The 19956-nt window shown below is 37.5% G+C and overlaps 2 protein-coding genes across 2 annotated transcripts in view; both read left to right on the top strand.

Moving 5' to 3' along the window:
- The window catches only part of LOC111820181 (uncharacterized), a 50178-nt gene extending 34671 nt beyond the window's left edge, over nucleotides 1-15507 (top strand). The window contains exons 13-22 of the mRNA XM_023729438.1: nucleotides 1127-1180; nucleotides 3696-3800; nucleotides 5414-5467; nucleotides 5970-6074; nucleotides 8594-8647; nucleotides 9701-9805; nucleotides 10484-10537; nucleotides 11888-11992; nucleotides 13871-13924; nucleotides 15274-15507. Coding sequence (XP_023585206.1) covers nucleotides 1127-1180; nucleotides 3696-3800; nucleotides 5414-5467; nucleotides 5970-6074; nucleotides 8594-8647; nucleotides 9701-9805; nucleotides 10484-10537; nucleotides 11888-11992; nucleotides 13871-13924; nucleotides 15274-15458 — 875 coding nt within the window. The 3' untranslated portion in view covers nucleotides 15459-15507. The remainder of the gene's footprint in view (nucleotides 1-1126; nucleotides 1181-3695; nucleotides 3801-5413; nucleotides 5468-5969; nucleotides 6075-8593; nucleotides 8648-9700; nucleotides 9806-10483; nucleotides 10538-11887; nucleotides 11993-13870; nucleotides 13925-15273) is intronic.
- Nucleotides 15508-16221: 714 nt separating this feature from the next.
- Nucleotides 16222-19956, top strand: part of EFCAB3 (EF-hand calcium binding domain 3) — a 36363-nt gene continuing 32628 nt past the window's right edge. The window contains exon 1 of the mRNA XM_023729143.1: nucleotides 16222-16265. Coding sequence (XP_023584911.1) covers nucleotides 16241-16265 — 25 coding nt within the window. The 5' untranslated portion in view covers nucleotides 16222-16240. The remainder of the gene's footprint in view (nucleotides 16266-19956) is intronic.

The following is a 19956-nucleotide window of genomic DNA, read 5'->3' as shown; positions in this document are numbered from 1 at the left end:
TGGGGTTGTTAACCAATGTCATAAAACAACATGTGTACTACTGTTGCATGAGAAACTATTTGTTCTGTAAGCCTTCACCTGAAGTACAATAAAATATATTAAAAAAAAAAAAGAAAAAGAAAAGATCAGTAGGAAACTGTCAAGTCACAGTGCAGATATAAGGCTTCCAAAATTCTAATTTTTGTTTGAAATCTTTGATTCTATCATTAAAATATTTTCTGTCAGTTGTTTTTCTTGAAATTACAGGCTCACTTTGTTCGTTTTCGAGGTGTCTGCCAAATAGCTAAGTCTAAATAACCAGTTTGCCCATCAGTCATTTTCTCAAGTGAAAATGATGTTCCAAGAAAAAGCAGCTAGTTTGCTCACAACTCAATCACACAAACACTTTTCCTCGAGAAATCATCCCATTTCAGTATGTAGCCAACGTGTTTTATGCAAACTTCTCATTTCATTACACAGAATATTAAAAAGATATATGCTGAAAGGTTATGATTTAATAACATTAATAGCTTTTGCTGTTTTATCAAGGATATTCTTAAGTGAAACTGACATTATTTTACTGCATGTGTGTACAGTAAAGAACACAATGACTACTGGTACAATTTGTTGCATCTGCCTTTAATGCAAAGATGCTAGAAATTTTACCCACCATTGCTTTTGCACCATCAGTATCAACACTGCAAAAAAAGTCAAAGAGTTTTCGGTGACTCCAGAGGTCCATGGAACACACTCTGAGAACTTCTGCTCTTACCTGTCCCAGCCATCTACTCAATGCAAGTGAACTAAGTCTGAAAGGAGGAGGACTAGCCTATAGAATGGTGCTGACTTAAAAAAAATAAAAAAATAAAAAAACCCAACTCCACTCACCATAATGCTCTAAAGATTTTTAACAACTAACAGCTTATGGAATAAAAAAGAATTCATATTAATTGAATGGTTATGTACTTAAATCTTAGATCTCCTTTCCTCTATTACATGTTCCCATGAATTGAAAATAAAAAATTCTAGAATAAAGCATTTAAAAATTACTGGAATTTCACACACCAAATTTTAGTTTAAGAATTTTATATAATTTTTCAAGTGTCAGTATCTTATCTCTGAGTCTGTATTCTGACTTTTCTTACAGAAGATGAGAAGGTTAGTTTGAATGTGTTGATGGATGCAGCCAAAGTTTTTACAGGTGAGTGAGAATTTGTAGAAGACACTATAAAACTGAGATCTTGATGCTTTGTAGAGAATTGTCTTTTTAAATCAGTAGTTTACCTCCTCTAATCACTACTGGAAGAAATGATGAAATAAAAGAGCTAAACAGAAGATTTCAAAGGGCAGCTCAAGAAGACAAAGTAAAATATTATAATGAAATGTGCAAAGACCTGGAGTAGGAAAACCAAAAGGAAGAAGACACGCTCAGCATTTCTCAAGCTGAAAGAACCGAAGAAAAAATTCAAGCCTTGAGTTGCAATTGTGAAGGATTCTATGGGCAAAATATTCAGTGACGCAGGAAGCATCAAAAGCAGATGGAAGGGAATACACAGAGTCACTACCAAAAAGAATTGGTCAAAAAAAAAGAATTGGTCAATGTTCAACCATTTCAGGAGGTAACATACAGTCAGGAATCAATGGTATTGAAGAAAGAAGTCCAAGCTGCACTGAAGACATTGGCGAAAAACAAGGCTCCAAGAATTGACGGAATACCAAGTGAGATGTTTCAACAGACAGATGCAGTTGCAGTGCTAGAGGTACTCAATTGTCCATGCCAAGAAATTTGGAAGACAGCTACCTGGCCAACCGACTGGAAGAGATCCATATTTGTTCCCATTCCAAAGAAAGTGATCCAACAGAATGTGGAAATTGTCGAACAATATCATTAATGTAGCATAGCAAGTAAAATTTTGCTGAAGATCATTCAAAAGCGGTTGCAGCAGTACATTGTCAGGGAACTGACAGAAATTCAAGCCAGATTCAGAGGAGGGCGTGCAACGAGGGATATCATTGCTGATGTCAGATGGATCTTGGCTGAAAGCAGAGAATACCAGAAAGATGTTTACCTGTATTTTATTGACTATGCAAAGGCATTCGACTGTGTGGATCATAACAAATTATGGATAACATTGCAAAGAATGAGAATTCCAGAATGCTTAATTGTGCTCATGTGGAACCTGTACATAGACCAAAGGCCAATCATTCTAACAGAACAAGGAGATACTGCATGGTTTAAAATCAAGAAAGGTGTGCATCAGAGTTGTATCCTTTCACCATACTTATTCAGTCTTTATGCTGAGCAAATAATCCAAGAAGCTGGATTAATATGAAGAATGTGACATCAGGATTGGTGGAAGACTGATTAACAACCTGTGTTATGCAGATGACACAACCTTGCTTGCTGAAAGTGAAAGAGAGCTTGAAGCACTTAATGATGAAGATCAAAGACTACAGCCTTCAGGATTGAGGTGTTGTACACCTCAACATAAAGAAAACAAAAATCCTCACAAGTGGACCAATAAGCAACATCATGATAAGTGGAGAAAAGATTGATGTTGTCAAGGGTTTCATTTTACTTGGATCCACAATCAACACCCATGGAAGCAGCAGTCAGGAAATCAAACGACATAGTCCATTGGGCAAATCTGCTACAAAAGACCTCTTTAAAATGTTAAAAAGCAAAGATGTCATTTTGAGGACTAAGGTGCTCCTGACCCAAGCCATGGTGTTTTCAGTTGCCTCATATGCATGCAAAAGCTGGACAATGAATAAGGAAGACCGAAGAAGAATTGATCCCTTTGAATTATGGTGTTGACGAAGAATATTGACTATCTCATGGACTACCAGAAGAACAAACAATTCTGTCTTGGAAGAAATACAGCTAGAGTGCTCCTTGGAAGCGAGGATGGTGAGACTTGTCTTGCGTACTTTGGACATGTTATCAGGAGGGACCAGTCCCTAGAGAAGGACATCATGCTCGTTAAAGTAGAGGGTCATTGAAAAAGAGGAAGACCCTTGACAAGATGGATTGACAAAGTGGCTGCAACAATGGGCTCAGACATAACAACAATTGTGAGGATGGCGCAGGACCAGGCAGTACATAGGGTCACTATGAGTTGGAACCGACTTGAAGGCACCTAACAACAACAACAGTCACCACTGATATGTTCATTCTGTTCTTTTGCCTGTTTATTGGTAATTGTGTCTTATTGACAATAGTTTATATTATTAGAGTTTTAAGAAAAGTGTGGGCATTCAAAAAAAGAGATATTAACTTACCCAATATTTTGGCCAGTAATGTATTTAATTTACTAGTGTTTAAAGAACCAAAATATAGGTGAACACAAATGGTTACTATGAACATAGTCCCATAATTCAAGCCATGAAGTAGTAAGAGATATTACTTGCAAGTAGTAGATATGTAGATTCGTCATCTATATACTATCATAAGTCATGGTCATCTATATACCATCATATATACTGTTACTCCATGCTATACTGACCTATACAAGTTAAATTTTATCTTAGTTAGCTTAAAGAACCCCTTCAAGTAGTGAATTTCACAGTAATTCTATGTAACTGAAGTCAGTGCATATATTTATACTTCATCCTGCAACTGGAAATAGTGCTATATTGGATTATATTTTTCATAATTTGGAATAATTAAATATCTCCTAACATTGTTACCTGAAACAATTTTTATCTATTCAAAGGAGAAAAGATTGATGCTAGTGATTTAAAAAATGTCCTGGCAAACATGGGAATCGAGGTCACTGACAAAGAACACTTGATGCTGTTAAAAACTCTGCCAGTCCATAGTGAGTATTTAACATACCACCATGGTGTTCAGGGAAATGTGGTATTGGGGGCTTCTGGGTAAGAACTATCTGGTGCCCTGTGAAAACCACTAAGAAAAATGCAGTTCTGATATGAGAAACCCTGTGCTTGTCACTTGTACTTTAATTTGGAAGCGAGAAATGACAAGATGGATTGACAAAGTGGCTGCCAACAATGGGCTCAAACATAACAACGATTGTGAGGATGGCACAGGACCAGGCAGTGTTTCGTTCTGTTGTACATAGGGTCACTATGAGTTGGAAATTTTAAGTGAAAAACTTCCCTTTTCCATTTCTGCCAGTAGGTCCCTAGTAAATATTTTAACAGTTACACAGCTAAATTCTTCTGTAGCCTCCTGAATTCACCCCAGATCCTCAATCTGCCCCTTGGTAGCCCTCCTATCTCCTCAAAATCCAGCAACTAAAAAGTAAACACCTAAGAGTAGGGAACCTCCAGGACCCTGTGCTTACACTGTCAGTATCCATCCTGATTGGTCAGTGCCCCAACCAGTCAGCCCTGCAGAAGTTTCACCTCCTGGACACTTGCGTAGGCTCCCCCCTCCCAGAGACCCCCGAGGCCAGCCTGTGCTTCACCTGTTCCCTCTACCCATCCCAGGACCTCCCCCATAGACATCCTTCCCCCCTGCCACCTCATAGTTCCTGTTCCCGAAAGCCCCCTAGGCAAGAGTAAGCCTGGACATTGTCAAGGAGCTAGCACCCCTGTGGGCAGAAGTAGCATTCTGGTCAGCAAAAGCCCTGTGTCCATCTGCATTCTCACATGTACTCCTAAGGCTGTGGCCACTCACTGTCAAGTCAACTGGCATTCTCTCAGTTCCTTCTCAAGGGGCCAGTTACAAGAGCTGCAGCCATCTGAGGACTTTGGCTCTGAGAGAGCAGAATAGAGATGCAGAAAGCAGCAGATGGACTGTGATGGGGACTACTGCCGGCACACACTGGTGCTGAGGGCTCTGTCAACACTGCAGGTGGATAGAGGCCTCTGAGGACAGATAGGACCCATGGGAATGGGTTGGGTTGGAGAATATACGCTGTTCTCAGTCCCTACTGAATTTTACCTCCATTTATGGAAAAAGTTTGTTTAGAAAACATTTTTTTTAATTTTTCATTTAAATAGTTGATATTACTGTTTAGGAGCCCTGGTGGTGCAATGGCTAAAACACTCAGCTGCTAATCAAAAGGTCATCAGTTCAAACCCACCAGTAGCTTCACGGGAGAAAGCTGTGGCAGTCTGCTTCCGTAAAGATTTACAGCCTTGGAAACCCTATTGGGAGGTTCTGCTCTGTGCTATAGGGTCGCTATGAGTCAGAATCGACTCGACGGTATTGGGGTTTTTGTTGATATTACTGTTTGGGTTGTTATCTATTTTTTTATATAATTTTATTTATTTTGTTGTTGTTGAGAATATACACAGCAAGACATACACCAGTTCACCAGTTTCTGCATGTACCATTTGGTGACATTGATTACATTCTTCGAGTTGTGTAATTTTCTAGATGAATCATATAAAATGTCTTTATTTATGAAATTATAGATTTTATATCCTTTCTCTTTGACCTAAATTTTACCATATCTTACAGGTGATAGAAAGGTGTATAAGAAAAGATTACTGGATAGTGTGAAGCCTCTTGAAGGTAAGGATCATGAGAACAGCAGCTGAAATTTATTGTGCTTTGCATTTGCTTTTTAAAATCCCTGTTCTTTCTCACTGATTAGAATCTTGCTATTCCACTGTTCCAGTGGTTTATTGATTGTGAACTTATGTCTCATAACCTACCATTCTTCTTGGGGTAAAACTAAATTTGAGGAAGTTATTGTTAGTAATATTACAAGTTTGAAATTTTGCTTTCATTTAGTGGAAGAGTGGAATATAGCAAAATTCTAATCTTGGTTATCTTTTCCACAAATCTTTCAGACTTATCTAATGTTTTTTATCCATGAGGATGTCAACTGAAAGTTATAGTACAGTGTTGAGGGAATATTTTCTCTTCCTGATTCCCACTGACTATCTTGGTTCAGACTATAAATGGCCAATATACTTCAATCACAAGTTAGGGTGGATGCATGCTCAAAGCTAGCATTTTCCACTTCTTGGAATTACTTGTATTTCTTATTTCCATTCACTTCTTTCCTAAGGAAAAAAAATCTATGCCAGTAAGCTGGGAACTCTTATGGAAATCATGGAAATTGAGCTTCAGAGTGAGGAATATAATGATCTACTGAACCATCTGCCAATTGATGGTAAGTATTTCAAATGTCACTGTACCTAGGGGCAATCTTAGGGCTTCTGTATGAGGACTTCTGCAAGTAAGCCTTTCAATCTCTCTTGAAAATTTTATGATGAAATATTTCAAACGTACAGAAAAACAAAGAACCGTATAACAAACTCTTGTGTACCCACTGGCTAGGTTTAACAAATGTTACCATTTTTACTTCATATGTCTTCACCCTTCCTTCCTTTCTTCCTTCCTTCTTTCTTTCCTTCCTTCTTTCTTTCCTTCCTTCTTCTTTTCTTTCTTTCTTTCCTTCCTTCCTTCTTTCCTTCAAATATATAACTTTTTTTATAAAGTAAAAAGTTTCATTAATAACTGTTTTAGTTATCTAGTGCTGCTGTAACAGAAATGCCACAAGTGGATGGCTTTAACAAAGAGAAGGAAAATCACATCAGATGACAAAATGGTGGACAATCACACAGTACTGGGAATCATGACCTAGCCAAGTTGACAGACATTTTTTGGGGACACAATTCAATCCATGACAATGACTAAGACCAGTTTAACTGGACAAAAAGGTCAAAGAGAAAAAGCTAGGATAATTCATTAGGAAGAAAATGCTAAGGGATGAGCCCCAAGCTAAAATTTCCTCATTAGGGAGCCGTTGGATTCAAACCTAGAGACAGGGGCTTCCCCCATTAAAAACCTGATTAAAAAAGAAGCTTCCATCAGAGAGCAAGACAGCATATCTTTCAGTAGAGCCAGCACATGCCAACCCAAAGTAAATAAATAGTTCTTCTCTCCTAATTCAGGCCTTCTAGTCTCAACCAGTGATTGACAGGTATAGTGTTACCAGCAAACATCTTCCATGCTACTCTTACCTATAATTGGCCTTATCATAAAAAACAGTTGTGCCCAGAACAACTAGATGGTATCCAGCTACCACCACTGACTGCTCTGAGAGAGATCACAATAGAGGGTCCCAGACAGAACAGGAGAAAAATGTAGAACAAAATTCAAGTTCATTCAAGTTCACAAAAAAAAAAAAAAGACCAGACTTGCTAGTCTGACAGAGACTGGAAAAATCCCAAGAGTATGACCCCCAGACACCTTTTTAACTCAGTACTGAAGTCACTCCTGAGGGTCACCCATCAGCCAAAGATTAGACAGGTCTGTAGGGCCAACAATAACACATGTGAGGCACATGCTTCATGGTTCGATCATGTCTACAAGACTAAATGGGCACATCAGCCCAAAGCAAAGATGAGAAAGCAGGAAGGGACGAGAAAACTGGACGAATGGAAACAGGGAACTGTGTGGAGAAGGGAGGAGTATTGACACATCGAAGGATTGGCAACCAATGTCACAAAACAATTCGTAAATTGTTTAATGAGAAACTAATTTTCTCTGTAAACTTTCACCTAAAGCACAATTAAAAAAAAGAAGAAGAATTAATACTGAAAAAGAAAAAGAAAAAAGCAATTGTGGCCAGCCTGGGGATTTAGAACCTTGCTCTTCCTGAGTTTAGCAACATTGGTAATTATCCACAATATTATATAGCTCCTATTCCTAGCATGAAAAAAATCAACATAAATCACTTTCATTGTGATACTGTCCTTACATATTAGCTATGGTATGTCAAAACGCTTTCTACCAGAAAAGGTGTTATTATTAGTGAGATATTTTTCAGAACCTTCGTATAAGAGAGATGACAGAATATATTTTTCTTCTCAAACAGTGGGACTACTTCTGTATCACTGGCATTGTTTCATTCATTTAACTAGAACAAACTATATGCAAAACACTGTACCGGGGAATGGGCAATTTATAGGGGGTAGCAGTGGTTCAGTGGTAGCATACTTACCTTCCATGCAGGAGACCTAGGTTCAGCTTTCAGCCAATAGACCTCAAGCACAGCAACCACTCACCTGTCAGTGCAGGCTTGCGTATTGCTATGATCAGAACAGATTTCAGCAGAGCTTCCAGACTAAGAAAGACTAGGGTAAAAGACTTGGGATCTACTTCAAAAAAAGTCAGCCAGTGAAAACCCTATGGGTCGTAATGGTCCCATTCCGTTGGACATGGGGTCACCATGAGTCAGGGACAACTCAATGGCAGTTAACAAGTGTAAAGAAAATTAAAGGCATTATGATTGCTCTCAGATAGCTTACAGCTTGAGCGACATAAGCAAAATTTAGAGAGTGGGAAAATGGCATGCTGTTAAGGTTTAAGGATCTGCTACTTATGTAAATAAATGACTTCTAGGTTTAAATTAAATCTTGTCTATTTAAGTATGCTCCCCTTACTGGTCTGAAGGAAGGGAAAAGTCCTGTTAAAAGGGACTACTATTAAATTTGTTTCCCCTCTATATTGAGGGTACATAATATTCATTCCTCCATTTCTTGATTATTTTGAGTCAAAGGAGTTAGTAGAGAAAATCATGAAAAACAGTTGAATTCCAACCCTTTATTTTACAACTTGAAAAGTTCATATTATTTTTGTAAGTCTAAGATTTGGTCTCTGTGCCTGAATTGTTTTTTCTTACAGAGGGTGGAAAGGTTAACCTGAATGTGGCAATGAATGATGTGAAAGCTTTTACAGGTGAGTAAGTTATGGTGAAAAGGGTATTCATTATTGACTAATATTTTCTGCTTTGTAAGGAGCCCTGGTGGTACAGTGGTTAAAGCACTCGGCTGCTAACCTAAAGATTGGCAGTTTGAACCCACCAGCTGCTCCATGGAAGAAAGATGTGGCAGTCTGCTTCTGTAAAGATTACAGCCTTGGAAACCCTATGGGGCAGTTCTACTCTGTCCTATAGGGTTGCCAGGAGTCAGAATCGACTTGATGGCAGTGGGTTTGTTTTTTTTTTTTTTCCATTTTAACGCTTTGTAGAAAAAAAGTTAGTTGTTTTTTAAACAGTAGTTTTATTTTCAGGCTAGTAATGACGTAAGTAAGTTGACTCCCCTACAAATGTAATAGTTAAATGTTTGTTTCATAATCTTTCCGTTTGATTTGGGATTTTTCTGGTATTTACCATTGCCATCAAGTCCATTTTGACTCACAGTGACCCTCTAGGACAGAGTAGAACTGCTCCATAGGGTTTTCAAGGCTGTAAATCTTTATAGAACAGATTGTCACATCCTTCTCCCGCGGAGCAGCTGGTGGGTTCAAACTGCCAACATTTCAGTTAACAGCCAAGCACTTAACCACTGCACCACCAGAGCTCTTTTTCTGATATAGACCTGTATTATGTGGAATTTTGACCAATAATGTTTTTTCACTTCACCATTATTGAAGCAACCAAAATTTAAGTCAAGACTGTTCAATCTCAAGGCGAAGCTTTTGTGGTATAGCCAGGAAATGTGGCCAATGTGACCAAAAAAAAAAAAGAACCATTATTCAAGTAATAGGATGGTATTTGACTAGTATCTAGAATTATTTGAGCTTTTCATTTGCTTGACTTAAAAAACATAAATTATTTTTCTGACTTAAAACACACACCACGTGTCCTTTGTATCTATTTGGTTTAATAAGTTTAATGGTAAATTTGCTCTTCTAATTAAGGATAATGCTGCATACATTATTATTCATAATTTGAAGTCAGTAGTCCATTCCTAAAATTCTTACATGTTAACAATTCCCATCTTTCCGAAGGAGAGAAGGTTGATGTCCATAATCTAGAAAGGGTGCTGAGGAGAATGGGGCTAGTACTCACTGATAAGGAGCACATGGAGCTGTTGGAAACTCTGCCAAGTGACAGTAAGTATTTAGCACATCCTTTGCAGCTTGGACTTAAGGGCTTGTGTGTGAGAACTTCGAAAATTTTACAGGTGTATGCTCTATAAACCCCATTTAGAAAACACAGTTCTCACACAAGAAGAAATCCTGCTCTTGTACGTTGTAATACTGGGAGTTGGCAGCTTCTTTCACTAGTTTCCCACCAAAACCAAGCTTGTTGCCGTCGAGTCGATTCCAACTCACAGCGACCCTATAGGTCAGAGTAGAACTGCCCCATAGGGTTTCCAAGGAGCAGCTGGTGGATTCAAACTGCTGACGTTTTGGTTAGCAGCTGTAGCTCTTAACCACTGTGCCACCAGGGCTCCGGTTTCCCACCATTAAGGCTAAGTATTCCTTTCATCCTGAGAGCACTGCCTCATCTAAACCATAACCAAGGAGAAGAGGGAAGTCAAGGGAATAAGGAAGAGAAAGAAGAAAAAAGAGGGAAATTGGGAAATAAAATGTTTTAAAATTCAATCAATGGGTAGATTTATAAGGGAGAAAGCTTTCATCATTTTTTGTTTCATTCTTACTTGAGGGTAAAATAGAATCAACTTCCAAACAAATCTGAAAGTTTTTTCCGTGAAATTATGGATGTTGTGCATCTTTTGAGTCTCCCCACCATTTAACCTATATTCTGAATTGTGTCTTATCTTTCAGCTGATGGAAAGGTGTATAAAAATAGATTGCTAAAAAGTGTGAAGGCCCTCAATGGTGAGTGAGAAGCAACATGAATGACCAAGGAAAAATAAAATCCTTAAACGCTTAGCAGTTTCTTTTAAATGTTCCAGCTTTGCTTCCTGCCAATTTATTGATCCAGTGTGATGCCTCATAACTTAACATTTTTCTAGGGCTTCAAGCCTTTTCATTCCAGCTCGTGCCCCTGCTGAGAATTTGCGTTTCTAACAAGTTCCCAGGCAATGCTAATGGTGCTGGTTAGGGACCATTTCTGAGAACCACTAGTAGAGCAGTAGTTCTCTAAATTTATTATACATAAAAATCACCTGGGGATCTCATGTTTAACATATAGATTCTGATTCAGTATATCTGGGATGGAAATGCAAATTCTCAGCAGGGGTTTGAACCAGAACAATCCAGTCCGAAGACTTGCATTCTTCTTTGGGAGCATTATTGGCCTTTTGGGATATAAGTTAGAGTATCAGATTACTGTAAGAAGTTTCGAACACTGTTCTCTGGCAAGAATTGTATAGATTGGCTGTTGTTTCAACCATGAGTCTTCAGATTTGCCTGTTGTTAGGTGCTGTTGAATCGGTTCCAACTCATAGCAACCCTATGTACAGCAGAACGAAACACCTGCCCGGTCCTGCGCCATCCTCGCAATCATTGTTATGCTTGAGCCCATTGTTGCAGTCACTGTGTCAGTCCATCTCATTGAGGGTCTTCCTCTCTTTCACTGACCTTCTGCTTTACCAAGTATGATGTCCTTCTCCAGGGACTGGTCCCTCCTGATAACATGTCCAAAGTACGTGAGATGAAATCCTTGCTTCTGAGGAGCATTCTGGCTGTACTTCTTCCCAGACAGATTTGTTTGTTCTTCTGGCAATCCATGGTATATTCAGTATTCTTTGCCAATACCATAATTCGACTCCTCTCTGTTTACGTCCTGTGGAAAACTGAAGTGGAGTCCCTGGTCCAGTATTAAGGAAAATATTCTGTTTCCACTTTCCATACTAACTCAGTGTAAACAATTCTTTTTTACATTTTTAATTAGAAAAATTTAAAGAAAACACAAAACTACTATAAAAAATTATTCAACTGTACCACTTAAAAAACTGATATAAAGAAATAATAGTCTTTTCCCATAAAGGCAACTGCGATTAACAAGTCAGTGATTCTCTTTCTCAATTTTTTCCTGTTTTTAACAGACATATTAAAATATATGGATATAGATATATAAATATAGATGTATATACATGTTAATAATTTCTTTGTGCCCTTATGCATTACCTTTCAACTGAGGTTTATGGTTCATGACCGTAATTAGAATTTTTCACTCTTAGGCATCAATACTGATGTTCTTAATCTGTGCCCTTCTTTCCTAAGGGCCAAAGGTCAAAATCAACAAAGTGGAATCCCTTGTGGAAGAGATGGAAATTATTCTTAATGATGAAGAACTTGAGGAACTAACGATGCAACTATCAACTGATGGTAAGTATTACAGACATCATTATGCCCTTCAGAGAAACTTGAGCTCTTCTGTTAGTACTGAAAGTAGCTTTTTTAGTGTCATAATGAAGTAAATGTAAATAGAAAGACTTAATTCTGACTCATGAGGAAATACCATCACCAAAGCTGTTTTTTAAAAACGTTTCAGGGATGTCACTTGTGGGACTCAGTCATACCTGGGGATTCCACACACTTAAGAAGCTGAAAGAAAAATTAATAGAAGGGAATTTTTAAGAGAAAATTTAAGAAAGTCAAATGATAAATTAGTAAAGAATGGATGCAAGACAAAGCGTTAATGTCTCTAAGGTAGAAAAAACCCTTGTACATTGATAAGAAAATACTGAGAGTAGAAAAATAGGCAAAAATATGACCAGGTAATCCCTAGAAGATGAAATATAAATGCCCAATAACACATAAAAGATGTTCAACCTCACCAATAATCATGAAAATGCAAAAGAAAACAAGATACAGAACTATTTTTTACTCATTATAATGGTAAAAAAAATTAACAAGATTGATAACATCTAGATATCCTCTTGGAAAAGTCATCTGACCATCTTTATGGGGGGAAAAAACCTGCCCTGTTCCCTGGTGAATCCAGCCTCCATTCCTCATCTGTAGTGTACAATATTTCTTTGTGCTGAGTCATGGTTCCTGTTCTGACACTAATTATTGATTTATTCTCCTAAAAAGTCCGAAGTCTTCCCCATCTCAGTAACAGTACCCCATCCACCCCATTGATGGGGGAGGGGAGACTAGGCTTATCTATGATTTCTCCTTTCCCTCATATCCTACATTCAAACCTAAGCTCTACCTGAAAAGCATGTCATGAGTCCATCCGCTTCTCACCCTCTCCACTGCTACAACCATAGCCCAAGGCACCATTTATATCTTGCCTGGGCCACTGAAACAGCCTGCATTCCCCTATCCTGCACACACCAGCCAGAGTGATCTTTTTAAAGCTGAAATCAGGTTATGTTACCCCTCTTCTTCAAGCCCTTAAATGGCATTCCATTGCATAAATAAAATGGATAACTTTATCCATTTTTAGAATAAAATCCAAACCTTATCATGGCCTACAAGGCCCTGCATGATTTGGCCCATGCCACACTGGCCTCCTCTCTGTCCCTCAGTCATGTCAAATTCATTCCCATCATTGAACTATCGCACATACTTTTCTTCTGTTTGGAATGTTCATCCCCCAATTCCTCACATGACTACTCCCCATCTTATCTTTCAGGCCTCAGCCCAAATAGACTTTCCTCAGAGAGGTCTTCCTTGACCTCCCTATCTAAAGCAATCCCACTCTCTATTACTCTTTATTGCCTTTTTTTTTTTTTTTTTTTTTTGATAGCATCTTATTGGAACCTCAAATTATCTTTTTTGCTTATTTTTCACGTTTATTGTCTGTCTCCTTCTGCTAGATTGTACGTTCCTCGAGGGCAAGAACTCTGTCATCTTGTTTACTTTTGTGTCCCCAAGGCCTAGCAAAGTGTCTGGCACATAGACGGTGCTCCATAAACATTTGTTAATTAACTGACTAAATAAAAATTTTAAAGATCAGATTTATTTATCCCCTCTCCCTACCCTTAACTATAATCAATAGTTGCTTATCTTCATCTTACTCAGTGGGCTCCAAGGCAAAGAAAAAAGGAAGATATAAGAATGCTTTGTTATAGATCGAAAGCTTTCTTTGTTTCTAAGATAACAGAAGTCCATAAAATTCTAAGGAAAATTAGGAAAAAGATTACTGAATTCTTATGGTTGTTCATAATTTCAAAGCTTTATGCAGCATAACTATTGTGAGTCTCAGTAACATCAGCCTATCTGATTCTGAAGTATACTTTACTTGCCTTACAGATGATAAAACAGTTGATCTGAATGATTTGATGGATACTATCAGTCACATCAAGGGTGAGTTGCAATCTATGATGAAAAGATGTTATAAATAACATCTTAATACTTTGTCATTAATGGTGGAGAAAAACATTTCCCCTTCGTAAATGTTTAAATTCTTTCATACAATATATGTTCCATTTTTGTGGGTGTTGCTGAACTTGGGTAAATAATTACTAATCTCGTTTATATATCAATGCCAATAATAATAATTCTATGAAATTTTCCCCAAAAAAGTACTTCAGTATAGATATATGTGATGCTTGCTTGACATCCGTTAACCCCACTCCTAGAAATGTATCCTAAGGAAATAACTTGATAGAATAAAAGAAAAAAATATATCTGCCAAAAGACTTTCATTCTCATAGTAGTGAGAAATTTGAAACAGCCTAAATATCTAACAGTATTCGAACCACTACATAAACCATGGTATGTCAGTTTAATGAGATATCATGTGTTAAAATGCTGTGAAATTATGTAGCAACTCGGAAACATGTTTATGATGTAATAATATCAGGTTGTAAAACCAGAATACAAGATTGTATGTATTGCCACACTGTCAAAGCACAGTCTTATTCTCAAACACTGGAATGGGATATGAAAAACTAAAAATGTGGTAGGGTTCTGTGGTAGGGTGGTGGAATTATATATTTTTCCTTTTACATTAATCTTTAATGTTATATTGTTTTTACAATGAATGAAGAAAAATTACTTCTCGCTTGATTGTTTTGAGGTTAATAAAATTCTTGGAAGGCATAGTGACCAGAGAAGCAAAGTACAGGCAAATATGTTTAAAAATAAATAAAAATGAAGTTAAAAAAAACAGATCTGTAAAAAAAAACCCTGAATTTTCAAGTGGAGTAAGAGGAGAGAAAATAAAATCAAGTCCTACATATAGCTCGACTTGCTACAGATTTGCAGTAACCCAACAGTCAATTCATAACTCCTGGTGTACTTTCTTCCTTATAACCACCTTATGATTCCCTGAACCAAAATTAAAGACACCAGGTTTTTTTCTGACCCTTCTATTAAGTCTGGGTGTACACAGTGATAATATATATAAAGATGTTGTTGTTAGCTGCCCTCAGGTCGATTCCAACTCATGGCGACCCCATATGTTACAGAGTAGAACTGCTCCATAGGTTTTCTTGGCTGTAATCTTTACAGAAGCAGGAAGCAGTTCACCAGGCCTTTTCTTCTGCAAACATGCTGGATAGATTCGACCCACTAACCTTTAGGTTAGCAGCTGATCACAAACTGGTCATGCCACCCAGGCTGCTTATATCTAAGCATAGACGGTGCTTTTCATTCTTTGTAATCTCAAATAGATCTAGTATTTCTGCAATTCATTTCTCGCCTTTTCTAAGGAGAGGTGATTGGTGTCCAGGACTTAGACAACTTTCTAGCAAGCAAGGGAATTGAGCTCACAGATGGAGAAATGAAGGAGCTGATACCTCAACTGGCAGTTAATAGTAAGTTGTTTTTTAAAAAAAATAATTCTGTTGTCTTTCAAGAAGTGTGTCTTTGTTGTCCTATGAATAAGTTATCTTAAAAATCTTGTAAGAAATTTGATTGGAATTGCTTTGAATTTGTGGTTTTATTTAGAGATATACATCTTTACAAACCAAACCAGTTGTTGTCGAGTGGGGAAGTGGTTAAGCGCTTGGCTGCTAACCAAAAGGTCAGCGGTTAGAACCGAGCTGCTTTGAGGGAGAAAGATATAGCAGTCTGCATCTGTAAAGATTACAGCCTTGGAAACCCTATGGGGCAGTTCTACACTACCCTACAGGGTCACTATGAGTCAGAATTGACTTGACAGCAATGGGTTTTTGGTATGCAGCTTTACAATGTTGCCATACCATTCATGAGTATGGTATATCTTATCATTTATTTGAGTCTCCTTATTTGTCCTTTAATATAGCATTTTAAAATTTACTCCAAAAGTGTCTTCTTCATTCAGCACCTGAAATTTAATCTCAGTCCAAGCTCACATCATTCCCTTTCCACCCCTGTCCAGATCTTTTTCCGTTTCTTCTTCTGTTAATAATACTGTGCTTTTTATCAATCACACTGGTTCAAGCTTTCAGTCTTCTTTAGCGCTGCCCTCTTCTTGGTACCTTACTCACCCTATCACTTCCGTTCTAGACAATTATCCAAATTCCAGAGGAAACCAATGTCGCTAGTTCTTCTAGCTCATGTAAGAAGTTCCAGCCTGCTATATTATTTTTAATAATTTCACACTTTTATCAGTTTTTAAGAGTTTTTATATGAGTGCCTCTGTATCTGAATCAAAATTATTTTACAGGAAATGGGAAGATTAAGGTGCATTCAATAATGGAGGGCCTGGAGAAGTTTAAATGTGAGTGAAAATTTATCATGAAATATAAAATTTATCATCTGAGACTATGCATTTATTTATATATGTATTTTATTGGCTATAAAAATAATGCATGTTCATTGTAGAAAAAATTCTGTACTCAGAAAATGAAAGAATGAAAAAGGAAAATTTTTAATGATCCTTAATTCTGTCACCCAGTTTTAATCCATAATTTTATCAACCTAAATTTTTTCCTTATACATACACAATTTTGTGCATTTCGTTTTTAAATTCCCCCCTCCAATTATTTTTCCATTTTCTTCCCAATATTAAAATTATAAATATTTAATTTTATATTATAAATTTATCTAATGACCTAAAATTTCTTTTTGTATGCCTCTGAAATTTAATAGATAACCTCAGAACTTTTTGTTTACAGGCCCTTTATTATCTCTAATTATGTCTAAAATAAGTTTCCCATTGCCAGAATGCCATGTTCTATGCTTATGTAGAAACGAATGAATGGAAGGTGAGAAAATTATACTGTGAAATTGATCAGTATGGGCAAGGTAAAACTTGTCTTCACCACCCCCCTGCCCCACACACACACACTGACAACCTCCATCTGCACTTGATTCTTAAGTAATTTTGATTTGTTCTCTGCACCTGCATTTCTCAACAAATGTGCCAAAAAAATTGTTACTGTGTCTCTGAAAGCCTGACGGTGTTTCAAAAACATATATTTAAAAATAATTTAAGGTACTTTATGCAAGTATCCACAAAATGAATCTTAATAAAAGAAGATAAATTTAAATTCCAGATACCCACGCTTAACGTTTCCAAGTGGGTCCTCTTACATTTTATTACTCGTAAAAAAAAAAAAAAACTCTTGGAATAAGGCCATACTGCCCTATCCATTGCTACATCTATTGTTACAGCTAGAAAACTTTCAGAAATGTTTGCTTGGTAGCTTTTAGTCCCAGCATTTAAAATTATGCTACTGAATTTAGGAATATTGGAAGCAATAGTCCATGATCATGTATCACTTGTTATTCATCTGTAAGTATCTACTGAGCACCCAAGAAAGTTCAATGATGAATAAGAGCCAAGCAAAGTTCTTGCTTTCACCCAGGCTTAGTTTTTTAATACGTAGTATGTGCTTAATAAATGCTTGTTGATAGACTAATAAAGGGGCTAGTCTCCAGCTTTCATATAATTGAAGATTCACTAACCCAAGCAGCTGTATCAAGATCATTCTTGAGATAACCCTCCGGATCTGGCCACTCAAAAGAAATAGTTCTTTAAAAATAGCAACTCCCAGTGCACGTGAGTCTTCCAATTCAGAATCGATTGTTAACAAACCATTTATGAAGCCCAGAAAACAAGATTTACAGTCCTCTCTGCTTACTTTGGAGGAGCCTTGGTGGTGCAGGCGTTAAGCACTCGGCTGCCAACCGAAAAGTCAGCAGTTCGAATCCACCATTCGCCCCTCAGGAGGACTGTATGGCAGTCTGCTTCTGTAAAGATTATAGCCTTGGAAACCCTATGGGAGCAGTTCTGTTCTGTCCTATAGGGTTGCTATGAGTTGGAATTGACTCGACAGCAATGTTTTTTGGTCTGTTTACTCTTCTGTCACTCTTCTTTCTCCTCATCCATTTCTTCTTTTTCCCTCCTTATCTTCTCCAGGTCTCTATTAATAAATTCTTTTCCTTTCATTCCTGCTTCTCCTTGTTTTCATAGTGGTATTCTTCTTTCTTTTCCTTCCACTCTCTTTATCAAGCATGTATATTTCACCTGGTTACCCTGCTCATCCACTTGCTGTCTTCACTCTCTAAACCCCATTCCACTTGTTGCCACCAAAATATATTTTACTCTGTGGAGTCTAAAATGCATTAAAGAAAATTTAGACATTTTAAATGTTTCATAATTTTAGAAATTTCAAACACTAGTATCTATTCCACAGACTCACCAAATAATTTCTACTTGTAAGGTTTTCTTTATAGATACAGGTATTAGAGGAATAGATTTTGTACATTTAAACATGTACCACTGTAATTTAAGTTTTCAGACTGAAAATTCAGATGACTAGACCATAGGATCGCTATGAGTAGGAATCAACTCAATGGCAACAGGTTTAGACATAGGCATAAATGGCATTTTTCATACTTAAGTGTCTTTTTTTTTTCCTTGATTACCATATTTCACCATCTCTATCTAAGGAATCAAAGTGAATTTCAGTTACCTAAGCACAATCCTGAATAATTTGAAAATGACAATCACATATGAACAACTTCAAGACCTGCAATATTTTTTTATTGTACTTTAGATGAAAGTTTACAGAGCAAACTAGTTTCTCATTAAACAATTAATACACATATCATTTCGTGACACTGGTTGCCAACCCTATGACATGTCAACACTTTCCCTTTCTCAACCTTGGGTTCCCCATTACCAGCTTTCCTGTCCTCTCCTGCCTTCTCATCCTTGCCCCTGGGCTGGTGTGCCCATTTAGTCTCATTTTGTTTTATGGGCCTGTCTAATCTTTGGCTGAAGGGTGAACCTCAGGAGTGACTTCATTACTGAGCTATAAGGGTCTCCGGGGGCCACACTCTCAGGGTTTCTCCAGTCTCTGTCAGACCAGTAAGCCTGGTCTTTTCATTTTTCGTGAGTTAGAATTTCGTTTTACGTTTTTCTCCAGCTCTGTTGTGATCCCTGTCAGAGTAGTCGGCAGTGGTAGCCGGGCACCATCTAGTCGTGCTGGACTCAGTCTGGTGGAGACTGTGGTAATTGTTGTCTATTAGTCCTTTGGACTAATCTTTCCCTTGTGTCTTTGGTTTTCTTTGTTCTCCCTTGCTCCAGATGGGGTGAGACTAATGGAGTGTCTTATATGGCCACTCACAAACTTTTAAGACCCCAAATGCTACTCACCAAAGTAGAATGTAGAACATTTTCTTTATAAACTATATTATGCCAATTTAGCTAGATGTTCCCCAAGACTATGGTCCCCGCAGCCCTCAGCCCAGTAATTCGGTCCCTCAGGGAGTTTGATGTGTCTATGGAGCTTCCATGACCTTGCCTTGGACAAGCTGTGCTGGCTTCCCCAGTATTGTGTATTGTCTTACCCTTCACAAAAGTTACCATTTATCTATTGTCTGTTTAGTGTTCCCCTCCACCCCTGCCCTCCATCATAACCATCAAAGATTGTTTTGTGTGTGTGTGTATATAAATCTTTTCATGAGTTTTTATAGTAGTAGTCTCATAAAATATTTGTCCTTTTGTGATTTGACTTATTTCACTCAGCATAATGCCCTCCAGATTCATCCATGCTGTGAGATGTTTCGCAGATTTATCGTTTTTTATAGTTGCATAGTATTCTATTATGTGTATGTACCATAGTTTGTTTATCCATTCATCTGTTGATGGGCACCTAGGATGTTTCCATCTTTTTGCTATTGTGAACAATACTGCAATAAACATGGGTGTGCATATGTCTATTCATGTGATAGCTCTTATTTCTCTAGGGTATATTCCTAGGAGTGGGATTGCTGGATCATATGGTATTTCTATTTCTAGCTTTTTAAGGAATTGCCATATCGTTTTCCAAAATGGATGTACCATTTTGCATTCCCACCAGCAGTGAGTGAATAGGAGTTCCAATCTCCCCCACAGCCTCTCCAACATTTGTTATTTTCTGTTTTGTGTTTTTTTTTTTCATTCATGCCAGTAATGTCGG

Source organism: Trichechus manatus, unplaced genomic scaffold (assembly GCF_000243295.1).
Source record: "Trichechus manatus latirostris isolate Lorelei unplaced genomic scaffold, TriManLat1.0 scaffold00028, whole genome shotgun sequence".
Lineage (NCBI taxonomy): Eukaryota > Metazoa > Chordata > Mammalia > Sirenia > Trichechidae > Trichechus > Trichechus manatus.
This window is presented reverse-complemented; position numbering and strand designations above follow the sequence as displayed.